The following is a 13,227-nucleotide window of genomic DNA, read 5'->3' on the forward strand; positions in this document are numbered from 1 at the left end:
TTGTGGAGGAGAACTAAAAATTTAAACACATTTTTTTTTAAATGTAAATATTTCAATAAAAATGTGTTATTTTTGTTTTATTTATATATTGATTTTGAAAAACGCTTTAATAAATATTATAGTATGTTTCATTAAATGTCGATATGGTATTTATTATTATGTTGATAGGCTAGTTTATATCTTAGGCTTATATCTTTATGCAGTATAAATGGCTTCATTTATTGCTTTCTCAATATAGCTCATTGTTAGATAACACTCAAAATATGATTTATTCAATACAGTAGCACTTTACATGTTTTGTTGCACTGTCAATAAAGTATTAATTTTACAGAGCTTTGCCAAAATGCAAAAAAGCAGGGTCAACAATTACTAAGTAAATGCAGACCAAGTAAAAATATAATTTTCCATATTGCACATGTATTATATTAATAATAATAATGTGTTTTTTTTTTTTTTCTGGGGCTTGATTGACAAAGAGCAGGGTCAGTCTGTCGTGAAGTACGTTAGGAGCATAGATAGCATAGGGAAGACTGAAATGGCAGATCGTTGTACAGTAGAAAAATGTCTTAACTTTTTAACCAAACACAGTATTTGTCACAGCGTTTATCTCAGGACTACTATGTCTGAACGCTTTTATACTCTGCTGCTGTCGCTGCGGAACTTGAAATAAGGGGCAGTTATTACCGGAAGTTTCCGTCGTTTACTCAAGGTAAGCCAGTAGTTATTTTATGTTACTTTTTTTTACATATAAAGTGTGTTAATGTGATTGTGACGTTTTGTTTGTGCAGTTTCATGGTTACATGTTCTATAATGTTAACTACATTTCCAGACTTCATAAGTGAAAGCAGCATTTTGTTTGATCTGTGTTAAAAAGGGGCTACGTTATGCGAGTTAGCGGCTAGCTATTAGTTTGATGTCATTTGGTAAAACTTTTTTTTTTTTTTTTACAGACTTTGTATCCATTTCTCATTACAGGATACGTTCATTACGATTTCTGCCAACGAATCTGCGTTATTAGATATAGGGTTGCGCAATAGTTTTATAGCACTTGAATTTCACTGGGACGGGAATAATTGGAGGTATACACACTGGCACATTCTGGGTAGCGTTCCATAACCTTTTTCAGATCACACACACTGATACACTCCAGGATACAGTAGGTCACGGCTTTCACATCAGCATTGGTCTTTAAAACCTGGTCTGTTCCAGGCAGGTCAGATCCAATCAGGGCCCCTTTTCCTAAAATTAAAACAATACACAATCACATTCCTGCAGTCATTCAGGAGCTAGAGATGTGTGACAGATGTAATGAGGTAATGAGGTGTGACACTGATTGGTAATCAGTCTGTCAACTGTGATGCCACCAGTTACCCTTATCTGAATTTCAATAGGATGCCAATTGAAGGTGTATAAGTTATGAAAGATGTTAAACCATTACTGTTGCAAAGGGCTGTGAATAGATTGTAGATTTTACTCAACTACTATCAAAATACCAATGCTTTGAAACTTTGTGAGGGTATTACATGAACACCACAATGAGAGGGCTCCTACCTCGTTGCCATTTATGCCATTGTTGAAAGACCATGTCCTCTGGGCGTACTCCAGCATGCGCTTTTTGAGCTGCTGGGGCAGACAGTGGACACGGCTGAACTTCTTCAGGTCCGTTATACGCAAGCCATGCAAAACACGCTGTGTGTACATTTGCTGAAGGATGACTGTCACAGTACTGAAGACCACAGTATGCATCAGTACTGTGTGAGAGAGAGAAACAAATAGCAGGAAAGACAGTAAATTATAACATAAAGGCTCAATAATTGTATTCCTCTGTAAACATTATGCAATCAGTCAGCACCATAAACACTCAATAGTTATCTTCTGGCCACTTGCTTCAATAATTGCTACCTTGACTAAAATATTCAGTTTATTTGTATATAAAACTGGCAACATGCTGTGTCTTCAAGACCAGTCAAACCATCCAACACACGTCATGATGAATTTCTCGCAATGGTGAGGCACAGTTCTGCAGGGATGCCAGAGGGAGAATGTACCCTGGTGTCAGACGTACCGCCAATGAACATGATGCAGATGGTAAAGATCTTCTCAGCATTAGTGTTGGCACAGACGTTACCAAATCCCACAGTAGTCGGACAGCTGAGGACAGAGATGTAGGAGCTGTGCAATGATGGGCCACCCAAAGTGCTGTTGATGTATGGTGTGTCCAGATGTTTGCCCAGCTCAGGAAGCCATCCTTGAATGAGAAAGTAGAACATGAGAGAAGAACAAATGCCAAGACTTCATGTTATTTTTATGTTTATGATATTTTTTATTTCTGTGTCTTGTGCCAGCTCAGAGCTAAATGGTAGCAGCAGGATGGTAATATAATTCCTGGTCTAAGGGAGTTAAAGGGGTATGATTTGGATCTGTGTTTGTTTGTGTTAGAAAAGAGATTGTTTGACCTGTCGAGAGGCTGGGATATTGGTGAGGGACCAGGCAGAATTAGGTGGAGTCTTATAGGGATAAATAAGGCAGAGTGTTAATTATTAAGAGTCACCTAACATTCATACAGACAGAATACATTGACAGTAAAGTATTACTGAAAACACACAAATAGAATACATGTCATTCAGTAAAATGAAGTCAAGAGATTCAGTTTTTAAAAGCTGTTTAGTTTGTATAGCCAGCACTGTACCTATGAGTACTTTAATAAAATATTAGATGTCATTTACATCCAGAATTTACAGTGAAGATGATAAGCATAATCCGATTTGAATGGACCAATCTCACGGGTCCCTAGACTCCACGCCCACTCCTTTCTCACATACACACACCACGAAATGGGGAGGAGAGAGCTAACAACCACACATAACACAAATTCACACATAATGACCCCAAGGGTCATAACAATATACACAGTAAAAAATATCACAACGTTGGTAAGTTGCAAGTGGCTTTGCTCAAACAAATGTGTTTATCTTCCGTACAAATCATTACCAAAGGCGATGAAGGTAGTGTATTTTCAAAGGCAACACAATCCAGAGGAAACTGTTATGCAATGTGAAAAATCATCAAATCCTGCTCATGCCAGTAATCATAGAAGGCAGTAACACTCACCCCTGGGATATCACTAAAGTAAGCTTTGAACACACAAGTGCCAAAATGCAGATCAAGTTAGCATTTACCTTGAATCTTGACGAGAATCACTGCTTCGTCTGCACCCACATTACGCCATTTCAGCCAATTAAAAAGATCATTTAAAAGAGTTTCAATAAAAATCGGAGACATTTTTTAAACCCGTTATCCAATATCTTGCAACTAATAACATCAGGTCTTCAAGGACTTCGGTAGTAGCTTTAACCGTGAATTTAAAAAATACATTTCAGGCTCAAGAACAGCGTCACACTAACCAAATAACACCAGCAACACACTTAAAAACAGTAGGACTCGCTGCCCCCTGACACGTAGAGATGCTGCTCAAAAAGTAGCTAGCGTTAGTTCATTTCAAAAATGGCGCGAAGAGGCAGCGCGACGCTGCCGTGATATGCAAGTTACCCCAAATGTAAGAATGGTCCGGTCTAATGAGCAAACATTTCCTCCATTATACAATTCTTACAAAATTACAGCAAGGAAATTACTTTTAAATAGTGTTTCAGTACTTACGTGCCACTCTATTTTCTGTATCGCTCGCTAGGAAGGGCAGCCATCTTGAACAAAATTTTCAGGACTTGGGACGCTGCGACGTAATATAACGTCAGGACGTACCCTTAAAAAGAGCACTCAAAACATATAACCGGAGTGGGTGCAGAGTCATACAGAGTCATACAAAATTAACACTAGATTAATTGTTCAGAGACATCAATAGTTTTGAGTTGCATGAACTTTTTTGACAGTTTTAATTATAGAGCCCTCAGTCTTTATAAGTTCCTAGTACTGTTCAGGTTTACAGTGTACTAAGATAAGATATACTGAGTTTCAACCTTGTCAAATCATCTTTTCAGTGCCTCCTTTTGACGGTTTATTAAACATTATTAACTGGCAGGAGTCCAAGGAAGTGACCCACATTTTTATGGATTATTTGATGAAGTGTGACCCCAAAAATCAGTTAACTGACCTTAAGGTAATTCAAAATATTTCTGAGTCTACTGGTTGTAGTACCAACCTACAGCTTAAGAGTTGTGGATAAAATTCAGGAAGCCATGTCTTCCTCAATAACTTATTAAACACTTACCTATAATAAAAAGCGTTTCCACTACACCCTCACTGATGGTGAAGTGTTTAGTTGAAATGGAATGATCGTACGGAAAGAAGTTGATGCTGTAAGGCACGGTGACAGAAACAAAGAAGGGTGCCAGCAGAATGAGCCAGTCCCATAGGACTTTGAATGCACTGGTGTGAAGCAGAATAAAGCCTGACTTCTGAGCCGGTTCCTCCCTGTGCTCTGGTACTGAAGGCCAGTTAAGTACCGTCTGTGAGAGAACAAGTAGAGAAAGTGCAAAAAGGAAAAAAAAAAAGTATTTCTGTTGAAATGGACAACTAGATCATGCACACACACACACACACACATTAAAGGGTATTGGATATTTGGAGTGGACACAATAACAGCCTCTTGTCAGCATGTGTTTGATTAATTATAGTAGCTGATACAATAACTCATTGGTTAACAGTCTTCAGTCTGAACCTGCTGTAAACAGCTGAGGATTAGCAGATTTCCATTTGAAAATAAGGCCTATAAAGCTGTGCTTCCAATGATTAAAACAGCTACTAGCCACCTTAATTTCTCTGTGTATGTTTTCATTCCTGTGCTCCTACTGAAAGATCTAGCTGTGCATCTCCAGCAAAACTAGAGACCTAGTCCGAGCAGATATATCTGGCTGTGGAGTGAAGGCAGAGGACCACACTGTTAGATATTTGCAACTGAGAGACAGATGGAACAGGACCAAATTGAAAGAGAGAAGTATTGATCTTTTTCTTAGGCTAAAGTAACAATGCCTAACAGTGCGTTTAGAATCTTAAAGTAGCCTGTTATCAACAAAAAGGTAACTTTAACTAGAAACAGATCCTAAAAAATTATTCTCTATAATAGAATAGTATTTGTCCTTCTGAAATACTCTAGCTGTAGCTAGCATTATACGTGTAGCCAAAGCAATAGTAGCTTTTAACTAGACTGGAGGTTGGAGTCATATTTGAATTGCAAAAGGAAAGAAAAAGGCTGCAGAGTGACAGACAATGTGGGGAGAGACAGCAGGATTCATCAGCATGAAGTCTAAAGGAGATGGGCTTAGAGCTACAGAATAATTGAATAATTCAATTCAATTTTATTTGTATAGTGCCAAATCACAATACAGTGATCTCAAGGTACTTAAAAAAACAAAAACAAAACCCAGAGACAAGGCACAAAATTTGTGGCACTTAGTTGTGGCATATACATGTGAGGGGGAGGAAAGGAGGAGAGGAGAGGAGAGGAGAGCTCAGTGCACCAATGGGGAGTCCTCAGGCAGTCTAGATATATAGCAACATAACTAAGGGATGGTTCAGGGTCACCTGAGCCGGTCACCTGAAACTCTTAGGAGGGTTGTTTCTGTGCTGTGGCGTGACTTAAAACCAGACTGAAATTTTTCAGAAATATGATTAAAATCGTGGTAGGACTGTAGCTGTAAATAGACCACCATCTCTAAGACTTTCGATAAAAAAGGAAGCTTAGAGATCGGCCTGTAGTTAGAGAGAACAGTTGGGTCCAAATTATGTTTTTTAATGAGAGGTTGCCCTAAGGCATGCTTAAAAGACGATGGAACACAGCCAGTAGCCAGCAAGATATTAATTCATCTTAAAATAAAAGGCCCAACACTCTCCAAAACATTTTTCAACAGTTTAGGTGGAATACAATCCATAGGACAATGAGATAGTCGTACAAGCCGGACTATATCTGCGAATTCAATAGAAGACACAGGCTCAAACTGCTCGAAGACAGCTGAGCACACGGGAGGAATAGCAGGGTCCAAGGCTGCAGAGAATGAAACAGAACTTCTGATAAGTGGAAAGACAGTCTCTTAACATCTGCAGGGAAACGTGCAGCCTGTCCTTCTTCCACTTCCTCTCAGTGCATCAACATTCCCGTCTGAGCGCACACATGGTGTCATTTAACCATGGCTCATACACCGGTTTAGCGCGCTTAGGAGCAATAGAGTCCATGAGCCCAGTGCAGGTATCATGAAAGAGTCCAGTTAGTTCATCGACGCCCTCATCAACGACCACCATAGTCCCAGTTCCAAAAAAGGTCACAGTGGTCACACATCACTGGTCATAAATGATGATGACCTGTGGCGTTGATGTCTTAAGTCATGTAATCATTTTAACGCCTGGTTCTACCCCACCTCAAGACCATCATGGCCACCCTCCTACACCCCCTGCAGTTTGCCTAAAGAGCCAACAGATCTGTAGACAACACAATCAACTTGGCCCTGCACTACATCCTGCAGCATCTGGTCTCCCCAGGAACCTACGCCAGGATCCTGTTTATGGATTTCAGCTCTGCCTTCAATACAATCCGCCCTGCTCTCCTCCAGGACAAGCTGTCCCTGCTGAATGTGCCTGACTCCATCTGTCGGTGGATCACTGACTTCCTAACAGACAGGAGGCGCACGTGAGTCTCAGACACCCGGACTATCAGCACCGGAAGCCCCCAAGGCTGTGTACTTTCCTCTCTGCTCTTCTCCCTGTACACTAACTGCTGCACCTCTGACCACTAGTCTGTCAAGCTGGTTAAGTTTGCGGATGACACCACCCTCATTGGACTCATCTCAGATGGAGATGAGTCTGCCTACTGGAGGGAGGTGGACCATCTGGAATCCTGGTGCAGCAAAAACAACCTGTAGCTGAACGCCCAAAAAACAGTGGAAATGATCATTGACTTTCAGAAAGTCTCAGTTCCACTGACACCCCTCACCCTGACAGACACCCCAATATCTACTGTGGACTCCTTCCGTTTCCTGGGCACCACCATCAACCAGGACCTCAAGTGGGAGCCGACCATCAGCCCCTCATCAGGAAGGCCCAGCAGAGGATGTTCTTCCTGCAGCAGCTGAGGACACTCAAGCTGCCAGCCAAGATGATGGTTCAGTTCTACACGGCCATCATCGAATCCATCCTCACCTCCTCCATCACCATGTGGTACGCTGGGGCCACAGCCTGGGACAAAAACAGCTTCTTCCCATCTGCCATCAGACTCGCTAACACTAAACAACACTGCTCTGCTCTGTCACTTTAGCACAGTCACTGTTCCTGTCATCCACCTGATGACTTTTGCACAGTTTATCCCACTTTTTTATTTCACTGCACCTTACTTTATTCTATTTTATCTATGCTGCTTATTTAGGACACTTATTACATGTTATATGTTAATTCGTCATGTCTATGCTCTTTGTATGCACCATCTCACTACAACAAATTCCTTATAATGTGAATCCCTCATTTATTCGGCAATAAACCTGTTTCTGATTCTGATTCTTCAATGTGGAATGTGGAAAACAAACCTAGAGGCCAAATTCACGCACATCTCTTAAGTAAGTAACTATGAAGTGCACCATCTACCAAGTAGATATTCTTCTGAAGCCCGAACTCCCTCAGCATCACCCACTAAACAGTCAGTCTACTCTGACAGCTCAATGCTTATATCAAGCATGTTCACATTCGCAAAATGCTTCTTTCTGCCACATTTTTTACATACTTCATTAAAGGCAGGGCCCTGTCTTGGAAGGTGAATGCATCCGCAAGAATTTTTTGTGTCCTCATTTTGACTTTGGAGTTTCTTTATTCACTGCAGGTTTGCTTCATCCGCATGCATGTTGCAACCCCTTTTTTCTAATGATATGCACAAATTGTACTTCTGATGATGCTGCCAGTCACTTGTGCTTTTGTGACTTCTTTGCATATATCAATAGCTTTAAAAAGTGTGAATTCAGGTATGAACAGCAGTCATTCGTAAAGACCAGAGCCAGTAGTCGTGACTACTATTTTCTCTCATATCATGAGATCTTCAGTATCTCCGAATTCACATGAGCATGCTTTTGTTTCTTATGTCTGTGACAAATTTGTCTACGCCCTGTTTGCTCTGAAAATGTGGGGGCCCAGAACTGATGCCATTCAAGGACAGTATTCTTTAGCAGGGCACAGTATTTCCAAAAAGCTGCGAGGACCTCTGATAACTTTTTATGTTTTGGATCCTAGTATTCACAAGCGAGTTATAAATATCTAGCGCCTCTTCTCCTATGCAATTCAACAGCACAGTCATCTGTCTTGACTCAGATTTATTCACTAGTGCTGAGACAGTAAGGTACAAATTAAATCATGCTGGGCTGGTACAGATAATCTGATGGTGAGGCTTTGGCACCATTCACTCGAGGCCCGGTGATCTTCAGTCAATATTTGAGGAGCGCATTAACAAAGGGGTACCTCCATTTCTGATACCATGTTGTATCTTTTGTTCAGCTGGTCGTTTCTTCTTTACTCGTCGTACATACTCTCTACTCACATAGGTACATGGCAAATGTGCACATTTGCCAGTGTACTCACTACACAAACTGTTTGGGGTGACCCAGGCTAAACCATTCACTGCATATACTACATCCTGTTGCTGTTTTTGGACAAAAATGTGTATTTCTGAGATCTTGCAGTCTTAGGTGCCCAGCAGCTGACAAAAAACTGAGAGAGCGTAAACTGACTCTGTTCGCAAAAATGTGTACCTGTTCACGCAAATCGGTGCCTGCTCGCTCTCATATGCTGACCTGCAAACTGAGTAGCTCTTGAAATTCGGTTTGTGGTCTCTCAAAAAATTTGGCTTCGAATTACTTCCGTAGTCCAGTTGCCAGATCTTGTATAAAACACATTCTACTTAAACAATGAACACATCATACAAACTTTAAATTATTTGTTATCTCAACCTGGCAACCTGCAACCCAATTGTGCTGTTGGTATTTGCACAGGTAGTAAAGGCGAGAAGTTGAATCAAGCATCGCTGTCATGATTCCCCTCTGGGACTTCCTGCCGGGGAACCTTTATTTTGTAAAGACTTCCTTTTTCCCCTTGCACTGGTCCCCGGCAGCTTCACATTTATTTGTGTTCATTGGTTTCACCTGTTGTCTATTGGTTATCCTTTTCACCTGTGTTTAATCACCTTTTGTGTTCTCCCTATTTATACCTCCCTCTTTCCTTTGTTCCCTGCCAAAGCATTAGTTGGATTTAGTTGGTGTTGTTCACAAGTAGAAGTGTGTTTTTGTGATGACCGTCTCACCCACTCTTTCATAGTTCTTACCGTTTCATCCGGTTCTCTGGTTTTTGCGTTGTCTTGAGCCCTGCAAGTTCCCAGGTGAAATAAAGCCTTTTTGTTGTCTTGCAATTGGGTCCTACCTTTCCTCCCGCACTTCCACTCTGACACCAGCACATGACAATCGCTGCTAGAAATGGGAGAAGAAGACTCAGGTGGTGTGCTCTGGAAAAAAAAAAAAACTAAGTAAGCATTCAAATTTAAAACAGCTGGCCAGAAGAATTTATTATCAAATTGACAATGTGCATGCCTTTTGCAAAGTGTGTCACATTGATTTAATATCCATCCATCCATTCATTATCTAAACCTGCTTATTCCTATTTAGAGTCATGGGGATCTGCTGGAGCCTATCCCAGCTCTCTTTGGGTGAAAGGCAGGGGTCCACCCTGGACAGGTCACTAGACCATCACAGGGCAAAACATTAATTAAAGTTGTTTACATCACCAGGGCACAATCGCACGGCCATTTCGGCCATTTTGACTTTCATCATTAAAGGATAGGTAGAATTTTAAAATGTTTTAAAATTTGCAATAATAATAGCGATAAAGGGCAGCACGGTGGTTAGCACTATTGCTTCAGAGCAAGAAGGTCCTGGGTTTGCAACCCGACTTTTCTGTGTAGAGTCTGCATGTTCTCCCATATTTGCCCCCCTATAAGGGACAAATATGGTGACAAAGCGGTGGCATGCCTTGTCTTGCCTTGCCTGTGCTTGTGTGGGTTTTCTCCAGGTACTCTGGTTTCCTCCCACAGTCCAAAAACATGTATGTCAGGTTGATTGGTGACTCTAAATTGCCCATAGGAGTGAGTGTGAATGTGTGAGGTTGTTTGTCTCTATGTGGCCCTGTGATGGACTGGTGACCTGTCCAGGGTGGACCCCTGCCTTTCACCCAAAGAGAGCTGGGATAGACTCCAGCAGATCCCTGGGACCCTGGTTAGGAATAATTGAGTATAGATAATGGATGGATGGAATAATGATAAAAATTGAGTAAAGGTCTACTGATTTTAGTACCCGAATGTTCACAGTTAAACTGTAATCACATGAAATTTCATGTTCATTTACAATGAAATAAAACTAAAATGTAGAACTTAAGAATATTGAAGTGTGTTCAAACTTTTGGAGGGTAGTGTAGATAATGCAACAAAAATGCAAAGAAAAAACAGACAAATGGTAGGGTATTCATTAGGATTATTTTTCTGTGTAGTGGACAATATATACGCAACCCATTGTTTTATTGTGAGAACACTTGCAGAAGACTTACATAGACTATATATCCTACATCTTGGAAGGTGGAAGTATTATAGGGCTCAACAACAATTGGCAAGTAGCCACATGGCATTTTCTTTCATTTTGTTTGTTTTTTAAGAGTGGTACATAGATCATTCACAATAGTAATGCCAAAACAGTCATCTGGTGGTTTAATCTTGCGTTGGACAGAAGTCAGCATCAGCACCTCTATACAGCCCCATACAGAGAAATCAGCAATGCAGTGTGCATTCTGACACCTGTTTATCTTAGCCAGCATTAAGTTTTAAATTTAGAGTAATGGCACAAAAGTATACAGACGTCTTTAGATTGTGATTGGAATCAGGGCCAACTCAAACCTATAACCTTATAGAAGAGCAGGGTGCTGTCTTAACCACAAGACCACTGTGACAATGTGGAACCAAGTGAACTTACATTAATGTAACTTGATGAAATGTGCTTTTGTGTTTTCCACTGTTTTCAACAGAGAAGAAAATGACAATAACACTGTACCTGCTTCTGCAGCATGGGACGTCACATAGGGTTGCCAGTCTAAAATGACGTGGTACCTTTGGACTTCCCACGGCACCTGGAGTGGCACCTCTGGTTGTCACTCCCACAAATTGAGCCTGCTGTCTCTCCTCTTAATGTTCTCTTACACTCTCCTGATGCACCTCTTTGAACAGACTCTATGTGCAATAGAGTGAGTCTACCTGACATGTTCCCTGCTCATTTGTGTGTTTCCAGAAAGAAAGGCAGGCTAATAAACTTTGCAGGGATCCAGATTGAGTTACACAGTAGTCATGATCAGGTGCTTCTGCTGCCATCTCAGATTCTACAGTCACGTCTGGGACAGAGCTCTCTGCCCTCAACAAAGACAAGTGAATGACCTGCCATGACATACTAACCTGCACATTGAAGAATATACGTTGTTCCAGCTTTAGAAATATGAGCAAAGTGCTTCTCTAGGTTCTTCTAACACAACCACATTATCTTCATTAAATATTGCATGTTGTGTGAAGTGTTGTCTTAGTTAGATTTAGATCTGTTAATTAAACTGCTTGGGTGGATTTTTTGAAGATACAAATCAATTCCAGCTTAAGTGAAATAGCCTGTTGTGTGAACCTCAGTTGTTTAATTTGATTCAAATTTCTAACAAGATTAACCGGATCCACAATTATGACTAATCTTAACCTTTATTAAAGACACCCAGCGTGATTCCAGTATAAATAATTCCAAAAGAGGAAACACTGAAGGTATGAATATTCAAACAAAGCCAGCTGGGACGTCTACTAATATGCTTGTTTAGAACTTATTACGTTGAGTGAACTTTATTCAATTTACCATTATAAGTAGCAAGACTGCACGTCAGAACAACTCATGTCTGTAAGTTCTGAAGTAGAAATTTTAGGTTAAATTGAGTGTAAAACTTTTTGACATTCAAGGTAATAAAAACATATTAGCTTATTCCAAATTTTGCTATAACGATTTACAGTCCAGCTTGTACATCTCTGTGTGTAATATCCAAATAAACCAGAAAATATCCTGTGAGGTAACAGATTTATCAGTTGAGACAAATATATGCAAGTCTATAATATAAATATGTAAATGTGTGTAAATCTATCATGTTCCCCAGTGGATTTGGAAATGGATTTGTTGCTTGACAATCTCCTCCGGAAAATGACTGCTTTCTGAATTTGATGGTATAATAATGCAATTAATGTAGTTAATTCAAACTACAGTAAACAGAAAAAAAGCAAAACCAGTATTTGATGCAGCCTATCAGTCCAGAGCACCTGGAGTGGCACTTCTAGTTATCACTGCAGGTGCCACTGGTTGGTGCCAGTGCCACACATTGAGCCTGCTGTTTCTCCCTGTGTGTGACATCCTCTTAACCTTCTATGACCCAAACTTTGGTTTGGCTTGCATTTTAAATTTCTTCTAGCTATTTGGGGTTAGGTGGAACCAATAAATATAAAAACCAGCTATTATGTTTGTCATGTGTTGGTGCAGGGTGCTGGAGCAACGAAGGAGAGGTTGGACCCAAATTCAGAACCAAAAAAAGGGGTTTATTTCCTCCTGAGATTACCAGGACAAAGATACATACAAAAATACAAAGCCGAATGAAACGGAAACTGGAGATCACCGAATGAGACGGGAAAAATCAAGAAAACTGAATGAAACGATAATGTAGACACTATACATACGCACGCAGTCGATGTGCAGTGTGTTGTGAAGAAGGAGCTGAGTCGAAATGTTCTCAAGTTATTGGTCAATCTACGTTCCTACTCTCACCTATGGTCATGAGCTTCACCTCATAACCAGATCTCAGATACAAGCAGCTGAAATGAGTTTTGTTCAGAGGGTGGCCGGGCGCTCCCGCTGCAAACTGAAGCTGCTAATAATGAATTTGCATGACTTAATTATTTTATTCCAAAGTCGTCTACTAAAACAATTAGCTAAATAAATCTCAGAGACTGTGTGATCCTCTGACTTGTTGGTGCCTACATGATATGGGTTATCCTGACTTCAAATGGTCAACACATACACACATATGCAAGATGTTCCATTGTGTCTAAATAGGAATAATTTAAAACTGCACTCTTTGGTTGAACACATGGGCTTTTAATTTGATCACTTTGCACAGTGTTTCATTCAGCCCAGAATG

The 13,227-nt window shown here is 40.5% G+C and overlaps 1 protein-coding gene across 1 annotated transcript; it reads right to left on the reverse strand.

Moving 5' to 3' along the window:
- Positions 1-409: 409 nt before the first annotated feature.
- Positions 410-9,782, reverse strand: LOC113140533 (potassium voltage-gated channel subfamily H member 8-like). The gene is made up of 6 exons (XM_026324405.1): positions 9,756-9,782; positions 9,305-9,481; positions 4,226-4,463; positions 2,066-2,248; positions 1,552-1,751; positions 410-1,239 (listed from the first exon to the last, which is right to left on the reverse strand). The coding sequence occupies exons 1-6, from the start codon at positions 9,780-9,782 to the stop codon at positions 1,225-1,227; spliced, it is 840 nt and encodes a 279-aa protein (XP_026180190.1). The 3' UTR covers positions 410-1,224.
- Between the last annotated feature and the right edge of the window lie 3,445 nt (positions 9,783-13,227).

This window comes from Mastacembelus armatus, chromosome 8 (assembly GCF_900324485.2).
Source record: "Mastacembelus armatus chromosome 8, fMasArm1.2, whole genome shotgun sequence".
NCBI lineage: Eukaryota > Metazoa > Chordata > Actinopteri > Synbranchiformes > Mastacembelidae > Mastacembelus > Mastacembelus armatus.